This window comes from Rhynchophorus ferrugineus, unplaced genomic scaffold, assembly GCF_030347505.1.
Source record: "Rhynchophorus ferrugineus isolate W39M unplaced genomic scaffold, kcgeb_rfMv2 rfM10, whole genome shotgun sequence".
Classification (NCBI taxonomy): Eukaryota; Metazoa; Arthropoda; class Insecta; order Coleoptera; family Curculionidae; genus Rhynchophorus; species Rhynchophorus ferrugineus.
This window is the reverse complement of record NW_027472589.1, coordinates 15459379-15480829: the sequence shown is the minus strand read 5'-3', so window position 1 is coordinate 15480829 and position 21451 is coordinate 15459379. Positions and strand designations below refer to the sequence as shown.

Below are 21451 nucleotides of genomic sequence, written 5' to 3'. Positions count from 1 at the left end.
CAACTAGATATTCATAGTATTGTGATATCTAGTTGCATAACCTACCAGACACGCCTACTGAGAAAATTAATTTTTAATCGGTAAAGTTGTTAATTATCCATATAAAAAAAATATAAAAAAATGTGGGTGTTAGTCGGAAATAGGCGAATTAAATAACTAACGTTAATGTTTCTTTACAGATATTTATAGTATGTTACAATAATACTACATACACAATAATTCTACATTTCGATAAATATTATAAATGTATGTGTGTGTCGTAATAAAATATGTATATTGTTCGTTATCAACTGCTCTTGTTTTAAACAATGACCAGTTAGATAAAGAATATAAATATTAATGCTTGTATATATGTACAACAATTTCTTTCTTTACAATATCTTTTTCACTATATTCACCGAACCTTAAATATATGTTGGTAATAAATAACAAATAAGGAATGCATTTTTTTCATCATATATATAGCCAGTCAACATCTTTTCAATCAAATGAGTTTGTTTCCCTGCCAAAAATTAAAAATAAAATCATTAAGTACGGTTTTTCATGAAAAGAAACGGGATAATAAAAGCCAGTTAAAATACCATTAGTCAAAGCACAACGTCAAGCTGAAATTAACCAGTGAACAATTTTAATAGACTACGCCTACGTTGTATATTTATAAAAAATAATTTAAAAAAATCTAACAGTTCGAAAGGTATAACTGAATATCATTTTAATCACCCCCGGAGACTAAACATACTAATATTTGGTGAAATTACTCTAAACTGAGTGAGAACAAGACCTTATTGCACAACTAATCACAAAAAATAATTTCTTAAAGTGCTAAATTTCTTCTTAAAACGTAACTTAAACGAATAGGCGCAATAAAGCATGAACGAAAGGTGTTTTTTGGGGCTTATCGGTAATTTATAGGGCTAGCAGATCTTCCTCTTTCTTTGGTGGGTCTTTTTTCAACGTGTTGGGGTTGGTAGGACCAGTGGCGGCGGTAACAGTCGGAAGACTCTCAGCTGCAGCAGCTCGCTCTGCCAAGAAACGCTCAAAGTCGCTGGAGGTTACTGACTCTTCTGCTCCCGTCTACGTAAAATACGACTATCAGTAAAATTTACGACAAACACCACGAGAAAACATCCAACAACGGATGTGTTAGTAACAGTGGCAAGGATATTTGCACGTATAATGTGTATCGAAACAGAGTTAATTGAAGTGACAATATAATATATAGTATAACGTAAAACATGTACAATAATTGAGACAGGTTATTCCAATTGAATTTATACCGTGATTGAAAGCACAATTTCAATATATTCTTTCAATATATTTGACTCAACTAAAATTTCTTTATATATCTTGTTATATTTTTAACCATTCAACCTTTCTATATTTCGTTATATAGTTTATAATTTTTAAACTTTAATATCTTTCAAGATTAACTAAACTGCGAAAAAAATGTGCGTAAGTTTAAATTTGAATTTGAATAAAAAAATTACTAAATACATTAACTGTGATATTACTAATTTCGAAATACCATTTTATAATATTCTAATGTATTTACTATTTCTTTAAACTATATTATTTCTGTTTATATTATTATTGTATCATATGAACGTTATTTAGTAGTAAAAATGTATACTGATATGTGAAGTTGGAGTTAAAGCATTAGTATAATATATACATGGCGTATTAGAATTAAATATTAATTCTAAAATATATGTGTTGTGTAATGCAAGTATAATTGGTGTGTAATTCTGTGCAAGTACAGATAAAACGATCAAAGGATAAAATAAAATAGTAACTGTCGAAGTTCGCCCATTGAAACTTCAGGCTTGTTAAAAAAATACTAATGTATCTATGAAATCGATAAAAACATCTATATTTTTTCCGAATTTAAAAAAGGCAACAAAAACGATATATTTTCGAACAGACCGATATATTTTCCATACCAATGATCTTTTGGTAGTCGGGGTAGTAATTATTATAATTAAAAAATAACCATATGTTGTTTCATCAATATATTTACCGGTTCCATCCCTATAACAGGTCAATTGAAAAGTCGCCGGCCTACCATAGTAAAACACATTTTTTGGCAAAGTAATTTTTTTTAATTCAACATAATTCCCTTCAAGGGTGATATACTGATTATAGCGACCTTCCAACTTTTCGATACCATTTTTGTAGTACGATTTGTCCTTTGCTTCAAAATAGGCCTTAGTTTCGGCGATCACCTCTTCGTTTGACGAAAATTTCTTCACAGCGAGCATTCTCTTGAGATCTGAGAACAGGATATAGTCGTTGGGGCCAGATCTGGAGAATACGGTGGATGAGGAAGCAATTCGATGGCCAATTCATGGATTTTTGACACGATGCATTGTCTCGGTGAAGCAGGACATTCTTTTTCTTCAAACGCGGCGGTTTTCGGCGATTTCTTCGTTCAAACGGCCCAATAACGCTATGTAATAGTCTCTGTTGGTGGTCCTTCCCATTTCAAGATAGTCAATGAAAATTATTCCATGCGCATCCAAAAATACAGACGCCATAACCTTGCCAGCCGAGTGTTGCGTTTTCCCACGCTTTGGAGCGGGTTCATCGTGTGCAGTCCACTCGGATGACTGTCAATTGAACTTCGGAGTAAAATGATGGAGCCATGTTTCATCCATTGTCACGTATCGAAGCAAAAACTCGGGTTTATTAAGCTTGATCATCTTCAAACACTGCTCCGAATCATCAACTCGTTGTATTTGATCAAAAGTGAACTCGCGCGGCATCCACTTTGCACAGAGCTTTCTCATACCCAAATATTCGTGAATGATATGATGTACACGTTCAATTGATATCTTTAGAGTGTCTGCTATTTCATTCAGTTTCAATTTACGGTCATTCAAAATAATTTTGTGGATTTTTTTAATGTTTTCGTCGGTAACAACCTCTTTTGGTCGTCCACTGCGTTCACCGTCTTCGGTGCTAATTTCATCACGTCTAAACTTAGCATACCAATCCTTGATGGTTGATTTTCCTGGGGCAGTGTCCGGTAACTCGGCATCAAGCCAATTTTTTGCTTCAACTATATTTTTTCCCTTCAAAAAGCAATATTTTATCAACACGCGAAATTCCTTTTTATAATTTTTTTTTCACAATAACAAAAATTGCTTCACTCAAAAGGCTATAATTCACAAACTAATGATCTGACAGCTGTCAAATTTATACACTTTTTCTTTTTTTTGGGGGACTTTTCAATTGACCTGTCAATAACCGTCACTGAACACTGATGTAAATCACTTTGATTCACGTTTAACTTGTCATGGCGAATAGCTGTTTTTTCTGGTTATTTCTAAGGAAACTATCTGATGAAACTGGCAACATCTCGTACCCTTCAATTATAATAAACGTCTTCAATTCTCTCAATCATTTACAAGATAATTTCCTAATTTTAAAAATGGCAATATGCTGGAATGTTTTCAATGTTTGTATATTACAGGTACAAGATGTCTCAACAGAAAGTTTATATTTAATGGAATGATATAAAAATGAAGCCATCTGTCGAAAATATATTATTATTGTTTTTTTTTTGTTAAAACACGATACTTTTTTATTAAAAATTATATCATCTAAATGTAAGCTTTCTCTTCCAGTGCCTGTTTACAACAAACTGTTTACAATTACAATAGCGTAAATAAATAAGCTTTGATGAACACGTCAACTTTCGACCACTGACAGACTTCTGGTATAAAATGTTCACCACCCAAAGTTATGGGAACATTTTCGGTACTGGCTTGTAACTAATTGGAAGAGATAGAATACAATTCCCTAAAGAGTGCGTTTGTGAAAATGGAACGATGTCGACTATCTCCAATCCAGATTATTCTGATACTCTTATATAGACGTTAGACTCATATAGAAAAGAATTGATAAAAAAATCCAATGCCTTTTGTTATATGTACAAATAAGTATTATTTGCTCAATTCAATTAGTTAAAATATCATATTATAAAAGTAAACATCTATCAACGAATTAATCTTCAAGTTGCCCCCATTGACATTACTTCTTCCAGCAACCACAACCACAGTTTGTTATTCACTGGAGAATGTCCTATACATAAGTTACAAAATCCTTGCTTAGTGACTTGTGCAAGTTGTTTGAAATGATAATAAACCAGCGCTTTCCCTCCCCCTTGCCTAATTTAAGCCTCTATGTGAGTAACAGTTGAGATTCACCAGGTTATGACTGACCAACTTGGTCAATTCGACACTGACGTGATTAAGAGTTTGGGGGTCACATCACCGCCATCTTCTTGGACTTAAACATCCTCTCCCCCCTATAGGTATATTTAATCTGCTGGCAAATAAATGCCCGAATATCCCACTTAATATAATCCATTCTATAATCACTTGATCTTTCGATTATTCGTCAATGTCACTGCTATTTACCACGCAGCTCAAGATTCTAAGCGAAAGGAAGTATTGCTCCAAACATCGTTTCTCTTTCTCACCGAACAAATCAGCATGCATTCATTTGCACTATTCCGTAGTAACTCGGAATAGAAACGTCACCAAGACGATCCAGAACATCATACATTTCTAGGTGATAGAGTTGCAGTATTAGGTTAACGCAAGTTTGTTTGATGTGTTTTTACTAAGAGAGCCACCTGCTGCGTATGTAACTGTTCCTTAGCCATTACATGCACCTTGACGAAAAGCGGCTAGCACCACATCCTTAGACTATAATTGAATTTTGCCATAGTTGAGGGCATTGAAAGATATAACTTTTCTAGAGCTTTCAGGCTTGGCTGACCAAATATAACCGACATTATTTAAATTGTTGTTATACACTTATCATATTGTAACTGTATAAATGTTATAATTTAACTAGACTGTTAATAATTGATAGGACTTGTAAAACCTACACCGACCTTAAAAAATCTAAGAGACAGGTCATCATAAATAATTAAGAAATAATTTCTCTTAAAAAACGTCAAAGTTAAAAAACAAAAAAGAGCCTCAAAATTATTTATGCTAAATAAGATAGGTGAGAAACTTGATATTAAATTACGTTTCTAAATTATGGAGATTTACCAAAAAAAAGATTGCATTTGAAAATAGCCTGCCTCAATTATATATTTAAACCTACTATCAACAAAAATATATTGAATAACATAGGATATAAATATTATAAAAGAGAGAAGACCACATACAATTATGAAATTGCTGAAGATAAGCTAATTTATATAAGTTTCTCAATAAAAATAGTTTACTTAATTTTTTTTCATCAGACATGAGTGCAAATGTATAAAATCCCTACATTTTCGATTAATTCTAATATCTAAGTTCAAATAAATGCATCGAATGTGTTTGAAGAACCTCAATTAATGAGTTTTGGATCTAAAATTATTTAATTCATGATCAAGTGAGATGACGTGCTGTTAAAAGAAATCAACAAACACTTACCGTCTCCCCCAACCAATTGGCCATCTCATCTAACTCTCTGTCTTCATCGCTCTAAAGTATAGCACATTAAAAAGTACACATAAAGCGATAATAAATAATAAAGTACTACTACAACATCAAAATAAAAACATTTCAAACATCAACATAAGAGAAAAATTCAATGCAAAACTTAACAAGAACAAATTTTCATCAAGACAGAAGAGATACAGAAAAATGTTGATTATCAACCACACTTGTAATTATTTATTATACTCGTTAAAAATAATCTGTAAAATACAAATATGGTTGACTTAGTCATCAGTATTTACTTACCAAGGGTTTGGCTTGGATTATAGAACTTAATCCGCCAGATACTTGGTTTGGATTTAGATTGTCACTGTAGGTACTTCCACTGAAACACGACATTTCCTATATATATAGACTGTTATTAATAATCACTACGCTATTACCTAGTCTTAGAACTTTCATAAGTGACGTTACGTGACTGGGCAAACATATCGAAATCATCAGCTTTTGGATTGGTCTTGGGCTTATTTGTATCATCTAGAGCTAATAACAAACAACATAACTGAAGTTATCTAAAAAGTGTAATGTACCAACCTAGTTTATTAACAGATTGAGCTAAATCATCATCAAAGTCAATAAGACTGTCTTCACTTTTCAACTGGGCTTTGCCGGCAGCACTTGGTGCTGGTATGGCATTAGCTACAATTTCAGAAGCAGATTGAATACCTCTCTTTTTTTCCCATCTACTGTACCTAAATTTAAAAATAAGCACTTATTAACATTAGTTATTATGAGATTTATAACACTATTAGAATACCTCAAGAACAAATTGTTCATATCATCATTAATCCTTAACAATTCTTCAGTCAAACTATCATTGGTTATTTGGGATATAAGATCAACCAGCCTTTGCTGCATACTCTGGCAGACTGAGTGTAACTCCTGAAAATATATAACACTAGTTCCTTAACCAATGACACATAACAAATAATACAAACTTGTAATAATTGAAGTTCATCTGGTTGTTCTTGTCCTGGCTTCATTTCACTCAACAATTCACCCAGAACATTCATGTTACTCTGAACTACATCAAGCTCTGACTGCAGTTTGGCTCTTTGATCTGGTTTCAATGCACTGTTTTGAGCTGGAGATCCACCAGAGTGCAAAGGACTTGTTGATGGAGATGGACCAGGATTGCTGGGTAGAGGTAAAGGAGTACTAGATGTGTGTACACTCTATAATTTATAATACAACTGAACATGTAACAATATCTTAAAATAATCTAAGCATTTAAAGAATAAATTTACTAATAAGTTATATCGCATAACATATTAGATCATTATTTAAATGTAACTAAAAACAGATGTTACTTACTTTCTGTGGTGTGTGAATTGGTGCCAAATTATCTAAATCTGTTGGTGGAAATTCAATCCCCTTAGCCAATAAATCTTTATAGACTGTGTTCACACCCAACAAATCTTGGTCAGCTTGAAAAGCACAAGCCCAACACTGAATCAGACTTAAAACTTTTTCCTGTACAGCTGTAGGTGGATCATTTTTTGGACTTAACAACTTTACCTTAAAATTTAGAATATCAAAAATTAGACAAAACGTTGAAATAAATTAAACATATTATGTACAAGACATACCAACTCTAACACAAAGTCTTTACTGCATGCCAATAAATGAAATCTTTTTCCACAATTTTTTACACAGGTTTCCAGAATTGTTAAGGTATACATAACTACTGTGTAATTTCTACCGGCGTTTTGATTCAATCTTTTTTTAATGGCCCTAATAGCATCTTTTGGCCCTTCTTCTGTCTCATTAATAATGTCGCATATTTCAATATTCAAATCCCAATTTTCTGATGCAAGTGTACCATCTGTAGCTTGTTCTAAAAAAATATTTTAATTGGAAGATAAAATATATCAATACCATAATGGTAAAACCAGATAAACAAAATAATTAGAGTAAAGTATGCAAAGCGTGACGAATGTTACAATAAATAGAATAATTATTACACTTTATTGTTTTTAAAGGCTATAAAACCAGAAACACAGCTCTTCTGAATCATCATTTTCTCTGAAAACCTTTTTGGGCTTTAATTTAATTTTACACTAAATCCTTATGCCATTTTATTAAATTGAGTTAAAATAAATAAGCTGCATAGAATCCAAAATAAATACATTTTATGATTAGACCTTGTTCAATGTTTAAATAAGACAAAAATATATTATCGTTTCTTACCAATTTTACTACCCACAGGTGTACTGAAAGGGTTTCCAATCAAGGTATTTTGAAAGAAGGACATTTTGATTAGCGTAATATTATGATTTTTTTCACTTTATAACAAAATTCGAAGAGATCTAAATAACCCGATAGACTGATTTGACACTTAATTGTCAATGTCAGGTGAAAACAACAAACAACATCAATCAGTTAAGCGTTTGTAATGTATCGTTGTTAATAAATGATTAGATCCTATCGGCGTAGCGATTCGTAAATATTAATTTTATTTTAATTTATTATTTGCTTTCAAGGTATGAACTTATACTATTTTAACACCTTATCTTAATACAATACGTTTAGTCATCGAATTTGATTTGTCATTCAAATTCGTTTGACAAGAGTTGAAATGGTTTTAACAATATATGTGTTTAATTTTTAGGGCTAATTTGAATTTTATATAAAAGAAAACATGTCAGTAGACCTTAGTAAAAACAACGCAAGTTTAAAAGAAGCTTGGAGAGACATTTTAAATGATAAATCTGACACTAACTGGTAATTTAAGGGTTATATTATATAAATTTATAGCATATCATTATTAATTAATTTAAGGGCCCTTTTTGGGTATGAGGGTCAAACCAATACTCTCCGATTAGTAAGTAAAGGCGATGGAGGAATCAATGAACTTAAAGAGGACCTTAATTCTGGAAAAATTATGTATGCTTTTATAAAACTGAATGATCCAAAAACTTCTCTTGACAAATGTGTTTTAATAAATTGGCAAGGTGAACTAGATTAGTAAAACAGATAAGACTTGGTTAGTTAAGATTACTTTTATAGGAGAAGGAGCAAATACGGTTAAAAAAGGTATATGTGCTAATCACTTAAGGGACATTGAAAGATTTTTCAGTGGTGCTCATTTAACATACAATGCAAGAAATGAGGATGAAGTAGATGAAGATGTGTTAATTGACAAATTGAAAAAAGTTGGTTCTGAATATAGTTTCAAAATGAAAGTGGAACCCTATGAACCAACATTACCCGTAGGTATGGTGATTTGAATACATTTCAAAACTTTGTTTCAAAAATAAACTCTAATGAAAATAGGTACAAGATACCAGAAAGTTAATGCTGTGAAAGAGATAAATTCTCAAGAGAGGGACAAGTTTTGGAAAAAAGAAGAAGAAGAGGAGAAAAAAAGATTGGAGGAAGAGAAAAAGAGAAAGAAAGATGAACTGTTAAAAATGGAATTAGCAATAGCGCAACGAGAAGGTAGTATTACAATAATATGCAGTTATAATTTGTAATTATGTAATGCATATTATAAATGCAGAAATTGAAACAAAAAAAAGGGAACAAGAGGCAGAATTGAGGTATGAGAAAATCGATCAAATTAAAAGAAAAGAACAAGAAAGCTTAAAAAATGAGACTGAAAAACATGTTGCACCTCAAAAGCCTGTTAGGGCTTCAATTTTAAAAGCTCAAAATAACACTGACAATACATCAAATGCAACTGTTACGTCGTAAGTATAGAATCAATTTAGTTGAATGTATGTTAATTTTGTTATATAGCTCTCCTGAACCAAATAATATTGAACAAACATTGAGCGATGATGAAACAGATCAATTTGCAACAATAAAAAGGTACTCTAGTTTATGTAATAAATTGACATCCTTATAAAGTACTTGCCATTTAGATCCCCAAAGGATTCCAATAATCAAAAGACTGCTGAAACACCAACTACCATGAATTTGACTGAAAATGAATCAGAAACCCCAAAGGCTGCACCTTTTATTGAACAGACTGTCCAGATGTTGGAGCAAGATTTTGTTGACGAATATATTTACGGTTTAAAGGACGGCTATAAAGCTAGGGCCTTGTATGATTACCAAGCAGGTAAGATAATCTAAGTTTTTTAAGCATTGATATATAATGGTAAATCCTTAACAGCTGATGATACAGAAATATCTTTTGATCCTGGAGATATTATTACTAATATAGAAAAAGTTGACGAAGGTTGGTGGCAAGGACTAGGACCAGATCATATAACCTATGGACTGTTCCCAGCCAACTATGTTGAATTGATTGAATGAACGAACAATTTTATTTTTATATTGCTTTAAAAATAATTTAAACATGCTGTGAAGAAGAAAAAAAAATAATTTACTGTTATATTTATAGGTATTAAAAGTTTTATATATTTTATCATATATAATAATTTGCTTTATTCTTAAGTTGACGCTTGTGCATTTATTTTACAATTATTATTATACAAAAGATTTTTCATTCATACATATATTTAAAAAAGAAATTGTTACAATTTACTACAGTAGTTTATCATGTTAGTAATATTTAATCATTTTTAGTCCAATTCTCTTAATCCATACTGCATTCTCTGAAAATATATGGGCGTCTCATTAGAGGGGCCTTTTATTTTGAACAATCAATATTTAATATACTTATTCCAAATTAAAATTGTATTTTAATGAACCTGCATGAGCAACACCTAGGTCACAGCTATTTTCTTTTCTACAATTTATTTCTTGATTTTCTAAAAAGTTGATAAAGAATTTGCATGGAAACGTGACATTTGTGAACTGATTACATAGAACAATGCAATGATCTATGGCGTTATCTGTGTATTCATTAAGTTCACATTTCACTTAATTATGAGACGAAATTGTGCACTTCTGCACTAAAAATGTTCAGTTTAATTCTAACTCTAAAATGGTTCAAAAGTAATTGTTTGATGTGCTTTATGTGTTTACGTTTTCGGTTAGGGGAGTGCGTAAGAATCGGTGAAAAATGTTTCTTATAAAGAACAAAACACGTAGAAAATACTCTTTTGCATTATATAAAACTTTGCAATCTGAGTTTTTCCACTGTTCTCCACAGCACACTGTAGAACATTTACTAGTAAAATAGTTTTTATTACACTGATTCAGTAAAGAGTAAATAAACAAAAGACTAAGTAGTACCTAAAGTATAATAATTAAATAATTTTATCATTGCAATAAAAAAGTTGACACCTCTGTTTTATTTAGCTTCAGTCGACTTCGAAATTATCTTACAACCAAAATAGCTAGCACGAAACATTTAATTTAGAATTAGCTAATGATAGATATAATAAAATAGACACAATTGATATCCGAATATTGATATATTTGCACCAGGTATATAGATTATTATTGTTAGATTGATTGTTTTTAAAGCTCTCATTACAAACAGTTCTTTTAAAATGTATCATAAATATTATTATGATTATCTATTGAAGCTCTCTGTTTTAATGGGGCCTATGAACGTGTGTTACTGTATATTAAATGGTAGCAGTTTAGGCAACCGATTATACAACGCGCGACGTCCAGATACAAAACTGAATTGTATTTCTTCTTTTTCTTATACCGACCTAGGGATGAAAAATATCCTTTCTATCGATATTTTCTTAAACAAATTTCGGTACTTATTTTTAAGGTTCATCAAAAATCACTATTAAAAATATTTAGAAAAAATATATATCTGTAATATTTCACTATTTTTATTTTTTCTTAAAAATATCGATATATTTTTTTGTAAAATATCGATATTTTTTCGGTGGCCAACATCCCTATACCGACCTAGGTCTACTAGGTCAATATAGTGATGCCGAAAAAATAAAGCTCCGTGTAATTTTGGCACTTCATTGTAAGGGTTTAGAAAAAATATCAATATAATATGCAGAAAAATATCAATATATAACGCAAAAAATATTATATTTAAAATATATATTTTTAATAAACCCTTACAATAAAGTATCAAAATATATTAAATTAATTAAATATAATAAACCAAAATACATTTTAAGCTTAAGTACCAATTTAAAAGGTTTATTAAATATAATTTGCTTGTATTTGTATGCTTTCTTTATAATGTTATAAGAAATATATTTAATTTATTTATTATATGAAAAAATATCGACCAACAAAAATATCAAAATATAGATATATCGGTTAAAAAAATATCTTGCAATTTTATTCCAAAATTTAAAAAGTATTTAAAAATCGATATGTTTTCATCATCCCTAGCTTCGGTACATTTGTAACCAACTTTATGTTAAAATTTCTCTGACAGCCTTTTCACTATGTGTCATTTCGTAGAAGTGTAATTATGAAGTGTAAACAAAAAGTTTTCAATGAGTTGAAGATGTCTGAATATGTGCCGACTAAATCGCATTTACGGGAAGTTTTACTTTTTTACTTTAATATGAAGAAAAAGGCGGCTGAAGCTCATCGGATGCTGCGTGAAGCTTATGGCAACCATGCCCCATCGATTTCAACCTGTGAATACTGGTTTCGACGTTTTAAAAGTGGTAATTTTGACACCGGCGACAAAGAGCGTCCTGGACAGCCAAAAAAATTCAGAGACGAGGATTTGAAAGCGTTACTGGATGATGATCCCTCTAAAACGCAAGAAGAATATGCATTATCTTTGGGAGTAACACAAGAAACCATTTCTACTCGCTTGAAGAACATGGGAAAGAAAGAAAGGACATCAACAAATTGACACATGGTTCAAATTAATTGTTTGATGCGCTTTAGTTTTCGGCTAGGGGAGTGACTAAGAATCGATGGAAAACATTTGGAGGCCATGTTATATAAAGAATAAAACAGGCCGAGCATATGAATATTTTGATAAATAAATGTTTTTCTGCAATTACATTTATTTTATTTATAAAACTTTGAAATCTAAATTTTCAACTATCCATCTAAATGCACATTGTAGAACATATATTATTTAGCTCATTTTTACTATATTGACTCTCGAAAAAGTCAACAACGAACAAAAGGAATGGCCTCTAAACTAGCTAAATTCTTTAATCATTAGAATAAATATCAACATATTTGCTTTATTTGCCTTCAGTCTGAAATTATGTATCCTGGAACCAAGACAGTTAGTTCAAACACTCCATTTAGGTCTAAGTAAATGGCTCTGCTGCTCGGGGGGATGTAATATATGTAGCTATACTTCCACTAGGTATATGGGTTGCTATTGTGGAAGTTCTTCACTTCAATCTATTTTATTAATATGATACACTTCTGCATATCCCCGTTTTATTTATTTATTTTATTTTCCTAATATTTTCATTTTCATATATCCTTTGCGAGAAAATTATGGCACACTGATTTTAAGTCATTTGCCAGTGTTATAATCAAAAAACCTACAGTCTACTTTTCTCCACTGATAGTTTTGTTAGCATCTATTCTTCAGATCCAAGTGTCAGGTCTTATTCAAGCACTGCTATATGCTTTTTAGTCGTTATGTTTTCAACTTTTTTATGCCTTATTAAATTTCCCTTGAATATTATTCCATTTAAAATAATTCATTGGGAAAAATAAAAAATAATATGAAGATAGAATGGATGGATGCTTGGAATTAACATTGGTAATGAGTTGAATATACCATCAATTGCAGTTTGTAAACATGTAAAATTCCTTTTATATATAATTAAATATGATTCCATCAGTCGACAATAATTTAACCGCTATTAGCCTGTGCACTTGGTCGATTGTTTTTTAACTTTGAATTTGGAAGTCCAAACTGTAAATTCGGTATTTATATAAAGGGTTTTGTACGCTCTAACAGCATGTTTTCAAAATAATTTTTATATCGCAGGTAGCCGCGAAATAGGCCTGTATCCAGTTTGTTCTGCCAGTTTGTCAGGCTTTTTGAGCATAATTATTTCAGCAACCTTAAAACATACCGGAATATGCTTCAGTCTCAAACAGGAATTTAATCAGCATGATGATTGCTTTTCGTGGCAGCTCTTTCAATAACCCAGGAAATATTAGTTCCAGGAGCCTTTTTAGGATTGAAGTTGTCAATTTCTGTGGACATCCATTGGAAAAATCTGATTTACAGCTAAATCGGACTGATAAACAGGAATTATATTCATTGTTGATTCTATATTACTCGGTTGGAATACGTTAGCTAAATATTGTGCGAATAATTCATCTTTTTCATCGTTGCGTCGAGAACCCAATCATTTTGATCGTTTTTAAAAGGCGGCTATTCGGTTGCTTTCCATAGCGAGTAATCGTTCGGTCTGCTTCCGGTCTTAATTCACTTACATATTTTTAGAAGCAACACTCTGTTTATATTCTAAGGTAAAACGAGAAAAAAAATCCGGCCCTAGTTTGAGGCGAATTTTATATTTTTATAAACCGCATTGAGTAGTATATTCGACGTCATCTACGACGTACGTTGATTGATTTATTGCAAGGACTATACGTTACTCGTTATAATGTTGAATGATTAGATCTTTGGTGAAAATTATCGATAATAAAGTGTGCTTCACCAATTCTTGGCAATATCGTCTAAAACTGGTATTCGACATTATTTTCAAAAAACGATCAAATTAAAATTTTATATTTTCTTCTTGTTTCGATATATGTAAATAGTGGTTTTGTGGGAAAAAGGCAACGATGATATACATAGTCCATTCTATGACCTGAAAATATTGTAGATTTAAAAGATTGGGTACAGTGGGGTTTATATAAAATAAAAATATGTTTATTTATATTCCAAATGAATAACTTAGTTGTAAACAATGTTAATATTTACATATAAAAGCGAACGTACTTCGCATTATTTATACTTAATACAATCAACAGTTTATAATTACAAGTTTAACAGCAAAATATATTTTAAAATAATATTATGAGTTATATACATATTTAAAACAAGTATTTACACAAATATTATATAAAATATCGTTAGTTTCATATAACATTCTATGATTTTGCCTGCGGAATAATTGGGCAGCGTTGAATTGATTGAACTTGTACGTTGATCGCTTGCCCAGATCATATGATTATCAAAAAAATTAACGCCTTTAATTCCCAAAGTCTTTTTCATTAATTAAAATACATACTGTGTATCAGGAAACTTCTAGATCTATTATTTTCTTTATTGGTACCGTTTCTAAATCTCTAACAATGATTGCTTTTTACACAGGAATCTAACAATTCATATAAAACGATATAAAAATCACAGTGATTTAGTAATATCACATAACAGATTAAAAGGACGGTACTTGTTACTGAATTTTAAGCACACGAATCCCTGACCACCTCCCGATTTCTGGATCTCCGGCCTCCTCCGGGAACAGTTAGTTCTTCAGTCCGTTCTTCTTCTGCTTGACCTCCAGCAGCTGGGGATGGTTCTCGACGATATTCAGCAGGATGCCCTCGATGTACGTCCTCAGTTGTCTGTTTACCTCTTGTTGTTCTTTCAGAGCCTGGTGGACCTGACGTTATTAAAAATAATTTCTTAAAATACGAGTTCTACCTCCACCATTATTCAGAGTACTTGCAACATTGCGTATAATCATGCTTTTCATTGGTTAAAATCGACAACAAAGCCCAACAAAAAAATGTTTAATTCACTTCAGGAGATCTTCAAATTCATTGGTAAATTTTTTTGGGATAATGAAAATAATCATTTTATTTCTCTATATATTCAAAGATACATTTTTGCTGAGAAAGTTTTTCATTTTAAATATTCTGTCTTCTATATATAGTCTGTTCAAAGTTATTTTGTACATAAGTCATCTAAATTTGTGGTATCAAAACGTCGCAATGTTGCCGCATCAACTCTGAGTTTTAGTTCAGTTTGGCTTTGACATACAACAAAATTCTAATCTAAATAAAATAATTGAACAAAAATGTTATCAAATATAATTTACTTTAACATTATAGTGCATCTAAAAACCAAAGTTATACGGTGACAATAGTTTATAGGTTAAAATTATAAGTTTTTATCAGTAATGCTTTCAAGAATTTTGTATACGTCTGACAACCGGATGACTTTGACAGGCTCATTCGATTACGTGTTCGAACTAATCAGACAGTATTGTGTCTCTTTTTAACAAGAATAAAATGAGAAGGAACATATTGTCTGATTCTAAAATTAATTTACAAATTGCGGCAGTATGTACAAAAAAACGTGAATATACTATATATAAAAATGAATTGCTGTTCGCTAGTCTCGCTAAAACTCGAGAACGGCTGGCATGATTTGGATAATTTTAATTTCGAAATATTCGTGGAAATCCAGGGAAGGTTCGTATGGTGAGAAAATATGGAATAATAGCCGGAAAAATGGTAAAAACAACAATTTTGGTTTTCCCATCAATAGTTCCATTTTTTACCATGATTTAGATTTCATACAAATGTAGGTATTTTTTGAGAGGCACATCTATTCGATAAGATGAAAATCAAGTGAAAACTAATTACATATATGTCAAATATTATATGACTATGTGCTAACGGTAATTTCTAATTGCGGTTGAGTAAATATTTACCAAGGATATAATTAAAATATGTAGCGAATGTTGTTATTCGTTTGTTATTATTTAGTTGTAAGTTTGGTGCGCCGGAAATGTATTTACTTTTATTATTAACACTGCCAAGGAAAATACGAGCTCACTTCGGTGGTCGTCCAAGTCAATAAAATATGCCACGAGTTAGTTCACTTGCTAACCGTATTGATGAACAACATGAGACAGAATATGATAATAATCTAGACATTAAAGATATTAAAATACAACGGTGAATCTATTGGGCTGCGCTGTGCCAGTAGAAAAGTAAAATTTCCTCAATTCGTCCCATCACCAGATCCAGTACACTTACTAATTCCTGAGATGAGAAATGCTTGAGAAATGAAATAATAATTGCTTCCAAACGACGTTATTAGTTCGACGTAACATATATCGTAGAGGATACTTTCATGCCCACTTTTTCAATATTCACACAAGAAATTACACCATAAAAGTTATTTGATACGATTCAAATTTGTATCAGATATAAGTTAACAAAATTTTGAACAATTACTAGTAACAATCGACTGATTTTTAACGTTCTGGCTCGGTCGTCCTAGCCGCGACCTTGGCGAAAATGTACCCAATTTATATATATATATATATATATATATATATATATATATATATATATATATATATATATATAGTTTTATGATTTTTTTGGTAGTTTGCTTGTAAATAATAATATATTGTATATTAATATAGCACTGATTTTACTACTTTTTACCAGTAACTGTTTTCAGTCGCTATTTTCGGTCCGACTGATTTTGTTACTATTTACTATCGACTGTTTCAGTCGTGTACTTTTAGTTACTATTTTTGGTTTTACTAGTAACATTCGACTGATTTTTAACGTTTTGGCTCTGTCGTCCTAGCCGCGACCTTGATGAAAATGTACCCAATTTATACTTACATAGATTTATAAGTAATATATATAGTTTTATTTATGATTTTTTTTGGTAGTTTGCTTGTAAATAACAATATTTTGTATATTAATATAGCAGCATTTTGGGACGATATTTTTCAAGATTGTTAATGTAATAGGATAAAAAGATTAAAATTGTGAATGATAAATAGTAAAATAGTTTTTACTGTTTTTATGGCAATAACAGGTAATATTTCGATTACTCTTTCGATTTTTGTTAATAAAATATTTCCGTTCAATAATAAATAAAGCATTTACTTTATTAAAAAGAACTCTAGTAGTTATTATGTGATAATTTTTAATTATGTCATGAATTAGTCTATTTTCTTTGATTAGGTATATGTTTAATTTTTAATTACTATTTATGGTTATTGTACATCTTTAGTTTTTAGGTTTTGTTTAAGTTCTACTGTATTGTCTATATTTATTGTAGTATATTATTTGAAAACAGCAATTAACATATTAAAATGCGATTAAACATTTGTGGAGTATTATTCCATTCCATAGAATTCTTTTCTTTTTTAAAGTTAGTCTCGTTTATACTACCGTTAGAAAATATAAGCACTTATAAAATTAACTAGTCCACTCAATTATTTCAGTCCTTTCCTATCTCACAATTTATACAGGAAAGGGTTCGTACATCTTTGAACAAAAAACAGTCGAACTGGTCGAGCTAGTTTTTTGACTATCGACTGTTTCGACTATTTGGCAACTATCGACTATTTCGACTGTTCTCAGTCGATAGTTCTCAACGTTAGTATTATTGTATGAATATAAACTCAAGCCTATTTGATCATATGGAATCCAACTATGGGGAACCGCTGTCAAGTCTAATATATACATCATACAAAGCTTCCAAAATAAAGTATTGCGTGCCATTGTCGATGTTCCGTACTACGTTTCAAATGAAGTGATACAACGCGATATTCCTCTAGAACCAATAACGAGTGTAATTCAACGTGTTTGTGTGAAGTACTTCGAAAGAGTGTCAGTGCATTCCAATGTACTCGCTAATCAGCTACTAGACTAAAACGTCTAACACCATCCAATCTGATTATTGGATATATATAGACTTTAGAATAAGCTTTAGACTAAGACTATTTAATAATAAGACTAAGACTATTAATAATTTAATTATTTAAAATAGTATTTTATACAGGAGATCACTTAATGAAGTGATTTTCAGCATGCCATGTATATATCATATAAATATAACAAATACTCATTGCCCTCTGGGCAGATTGTGGAGCTATTAAGAGTAATAATAAAAAAAAAGAAATGTACAAGTTTCTTTAATAGAAAAACGGTTTAGGAAAAATGTTCAAAATAATATTGGATTGGATGCCATGCTGACAGTTATAACATCGTCATCAGACCTTACAAAACGACAAAAATTTGCAGGATATATGTAGGTTATACGAAGTTCACCTGGTCATAGTAAAATGATAAATATCAATTACCTACACTAACAAAATTTAAAGTATGATTGTTCGTTTTTAAAGACATTTTTTAATATATCATCAGGTGGTTTGGCTTCTGTATTTTGACTTTTCTTTTGTAAGGAAATCTCACATCATTCTACGGAAGATTGCTTAAAATTAACCTTAACAAATTAAGATGCTCGATTAAGATTCGGATATTTCAGCGTTCTTTTTTTTTCAAGTAGTCTGTATGCTTTATTTACTATAAGAACATCACAATTTCTTTTCGTAATATAACTGACTTGTAACATCTATGTGGAACTCATACATATCTTGACATAAATTGATCTTCACACAAGGTAGTCCTTAGAGGAGGCGTCAAGTTGTGTTTCTATGGAGGAAATGTTATTTCAGAAAGAACAAATATTGTTGACCGTTATTTACTTCGTTAAATTTACCATTTTTAACTTTCAAATATTGTTTTGGCTCTGGCACTGGTAAAAACTCTAATAGCTCTTGATTGCTTTTATCTATTTATAGTTTATTTGTTGTTGTACCGTTCACTTGTTGATTATAAATAGTAAGTAGTAATAGTAATGTAGTCTTGCTAATGCTGGACACAACAGACAGAGACAAATTCCATCCAATTTTGCGTATTTATTCACTTTTTATTTTAATTTTGCAAATTGGATTCAATTCTATACCAAATTCATTATATTTTAAGCATAACCGACTCTACGAGAATAGTTTAGATAAATATGACTCGATGTCCTTTATGTAAACATACCTCATGAAAACCACAGCTCGTCGATCATATATTCAGTCATTCCACGACAATAAACTGAACACCAAACATTGGAGTTTGATTCGCTTGAAGATTTAGAGGTGTGGTGTAAAGATAATATTGAAACAAGAACTAAATCCTCATTCATTAAAATTGTGGGGTCCTATTTCCGGAATTTATAAGAAAGCATTCGGGATGATATAAAATTGAGATAATAGAGAAAGAAATGTGAAAGATATTATATTAAAACACATGTAGGGCATAAAAATGACTTGGATATATTATTTCTATTAAAATCACATAGAAATATGATGCAGCCAAACTATTTATTTAAGGTTATTTTAGGTTAATTTGTAAATTAAGATCATTCATTCTATGTATATTATATTTTTGAAATATACGTATAATTTACAAGAATTGGCAACGTCGCGTGCCAAGCATTTCAAGAATTAGACTCTTGTCTAGATCATTTGTATTTTTACAGTTAGCGGTTGTATTTTTAACCATAATTGAAGAACATATTTTCCCTAAATTGAAAATTTAGACCATAGAAAATATAAAAGGTTACTCATATTGTTAAAACTAGAGCTGACAGTTACTTTCTATGGTGATTTGTAAATACAACAGATGAAAATTCGTGACATAGGGACATTCTTGAGTATGAAACATTTTCTTTGTTGGGCAGTATAATTAACATTCTGGTTATTATGTCAGAATAGTTTTACTAACTAAATAACAGTCAAAGTTGAATGTACGTAACATGCATCCTGTTTTTGAATCCAATATGCGTAATAATTCCCCATAACTACCGATCGTAACACCCGAACAAACGTATATAGAAACAGCTTTTTTTAAAGGCATACCATCGAACCCTTTGTCACGTCTTCAAAATATTGCGTGACCGGCTTGGAAATATACATACATTTACGTCGAGATTATTAATGGATATTTTTTTCCATCGGCAATTTAAAGAACGTCTGGGGTGAACGATTTGTATGTAGGTCCCTAATTACACCGAATATTGTTGAAATGTTGTCTTTTTCTTTGACGCTTAATGAGTATTCTTAAACCAGCACTGAGACAAAGCCTAAAGGATAATGAATGCTAGTTTCTTGAGTAAAGTTGAATAGGCGAAATATAAAAATCTGCACGGAATTGGAAATGACCTGTTTCTAGTTTTTTTAAAGTTTTTTTTAGTGCCTATTAGGAGAATCTTCATTGGTAATTACGTATGATCATAAAAAGGTTCCATACGACTTTTATTGTTCCTTTAGACAAAAAGCAGAGTGGATTCAAAATCAAATAACTGTACTGGTTAGTCGGAAGGTACTCCCAACTTGTACAACGTGGGGTAAAAGTCCCGCTACCATTTTGATTGCCGATAACTTTGCTCAAAGAAAAGATAAGTAAGTTTGGTTTTCACAAAAAGTTTATTTGGTCTTTACATTTGTTTTTTCGTTATGATTGAAAAAAATATATCGGCTAAATAGTGATCACCATTCGCTGTGAAACTTTCGGCTCTTTTTATGGCATTTTCCATGACATCCTGCAACATCTGAAGCTGAATTTTTTTAATTTCATGACAAATAAACAAATAGTCTTTAAGATGTTGAATCGTTTGGGGCTTATTCACATAAAGTTTTGATTTAAAAAAAAACCCATAAAAAAGCCTGGTGCTGTTAAATCCGGAGATCTGGCTGGCCATGCTAAATCGCCACTTCGCCCTGGAAAAACGTCATACAATAATTGAATTGTTGAAGGAGTTGTGTGTGGCCCCATCTTCAATTTCACCAGACAGCCTTAGGATTGTATTACTGTACTCAACTCGTTGATTAGGATCTCTCGGTAGCAATTTTTTGACTCATTTTGTACGTGACCATTTTCAGATCAGTTTTCAAAATTCGCCTTAAACTGCGTTCAGAAATGTGTAACTGGGAACCACGTCTCCGAACTGATGTCTTCCAGAACGAGGCCTGTTTGTTGTCATCCCGTACTGTCGAAAATTCGTATGTATATGATAGATTGTGGTTTTGTGAGGACGATTACGATATTTTTGACGCAATTTCCGCTGAGTGGCAATAATTATTGTCATTATTTCTGTTCATTCTTGTGGCGTATATTTACCCATAATAAAATCTGAACGTCTACACAACACAATGGTTAAAGCGAAACTGAGCTAAACACCACATAATCAAGATGGCGCGCAATCAAAATGGTAGCGGGACTTTTGCTCTACCTGTTACTAAGATCAAAAATGTTGGTTTTTCACCCGATTATAAAATCTACTTGGA

At 31.2% G+C, this 21451-nt stretch overlaps 3 protein-coding genes across 6 annotated transcripts in view; 1 reads left to right on the top strand and 2 right to left on the bottom strand.

The window, feature by feature from the left end:
• Nucleotides 1-166: 166 nt before the first annotated feature.
• Nucleotides 167-7866, bottom strand: LOC143204170 (TOM1-like protein 2). 2 transcript variants are annotated; one of them, XM_076416647.1, is made up of 10 exons: nucleotides 7695-7866; nucleotides 7094-7341; nucleotides 6819-7022; nucleotides 6443-6679; nucleotides 6262-6386; nucleotides 6039-6196; nucleotides 5888-5987; nucleotides 5751-5829; nucleotides 5439-5489; nucleotides 167-1074 (listed from the first exon to the last, which is right to left on the bottom strand). In XM_076416647.1, exons 1-10 carry the CDS (start codon nucleotides 7756-7758, stop codon nucleotides 907-909), a joined length of 1434 nt encoding a protein of 477 aa, XP_076272762.1. In that variant the 5' UTR covers nucleotides 7759-7866; the 3' UTR covers nucleotides 167-906. The 2 variants fall into 2 exon arrangements, with proteins under 2 accessions (XP_076272762.1, XP_076272763.1); XM_076416648.1 differs by lacking the exon at nucleotides 5439-5489.
• On the top strand, nucleotides 7849-9909 carry Abp1 (Actin binding protein 1). Its single transcript, XM_076416652.1, has 9 exons — nucleotides 7849-7987; nucleotides 8116-8228; nucleotides 8286-8458; nucleotides 8514-8720; nucleotides 8781-8945; nucleotides 9007-9196; nucleotides 9246-9317; nucleotides 9371-9570; nucleotides 9625-9909. Exons 2-9 carry the CDS (start codon nucleotides 8146-8148, stop codon nucleotides 9765-9767), a joined length of 1233 nt encoding a protein of 410 aa, XP_076272767.1. The 5' UTR covers nucleotides 7849-7987; nucleotides 8116-8145; the 3' UTR covers nucleotides 9768-9909.
• Nucleotides 9910-14191: 4282 nt separating this feature from the next.
• The window catches only part of nuf (rab11 family-interacting protein nuf), a 97214-nt gene continuing 89954 nt past the window's right edge, over nucleotides 14192-21451 (bottom strand). For 2 of the 3 annotated variants that reach the window (XM_076416649.1, XM_076416650.1), the window contains exon 8: nucleotides 14192-14956. In XM_076416649.1, coding sequence (XP_076272764.1) covers nucleotides 14819-14956 — 138 coding nt within the window. In that variant the 3' untranslated portion in view covers nucleotides 14192-14818. The remainder of the gene's footprint in view (nucleotides 14957-21451) is intronic. The other variant, XM_076416651.1, reaches the window with a different exon arrangement.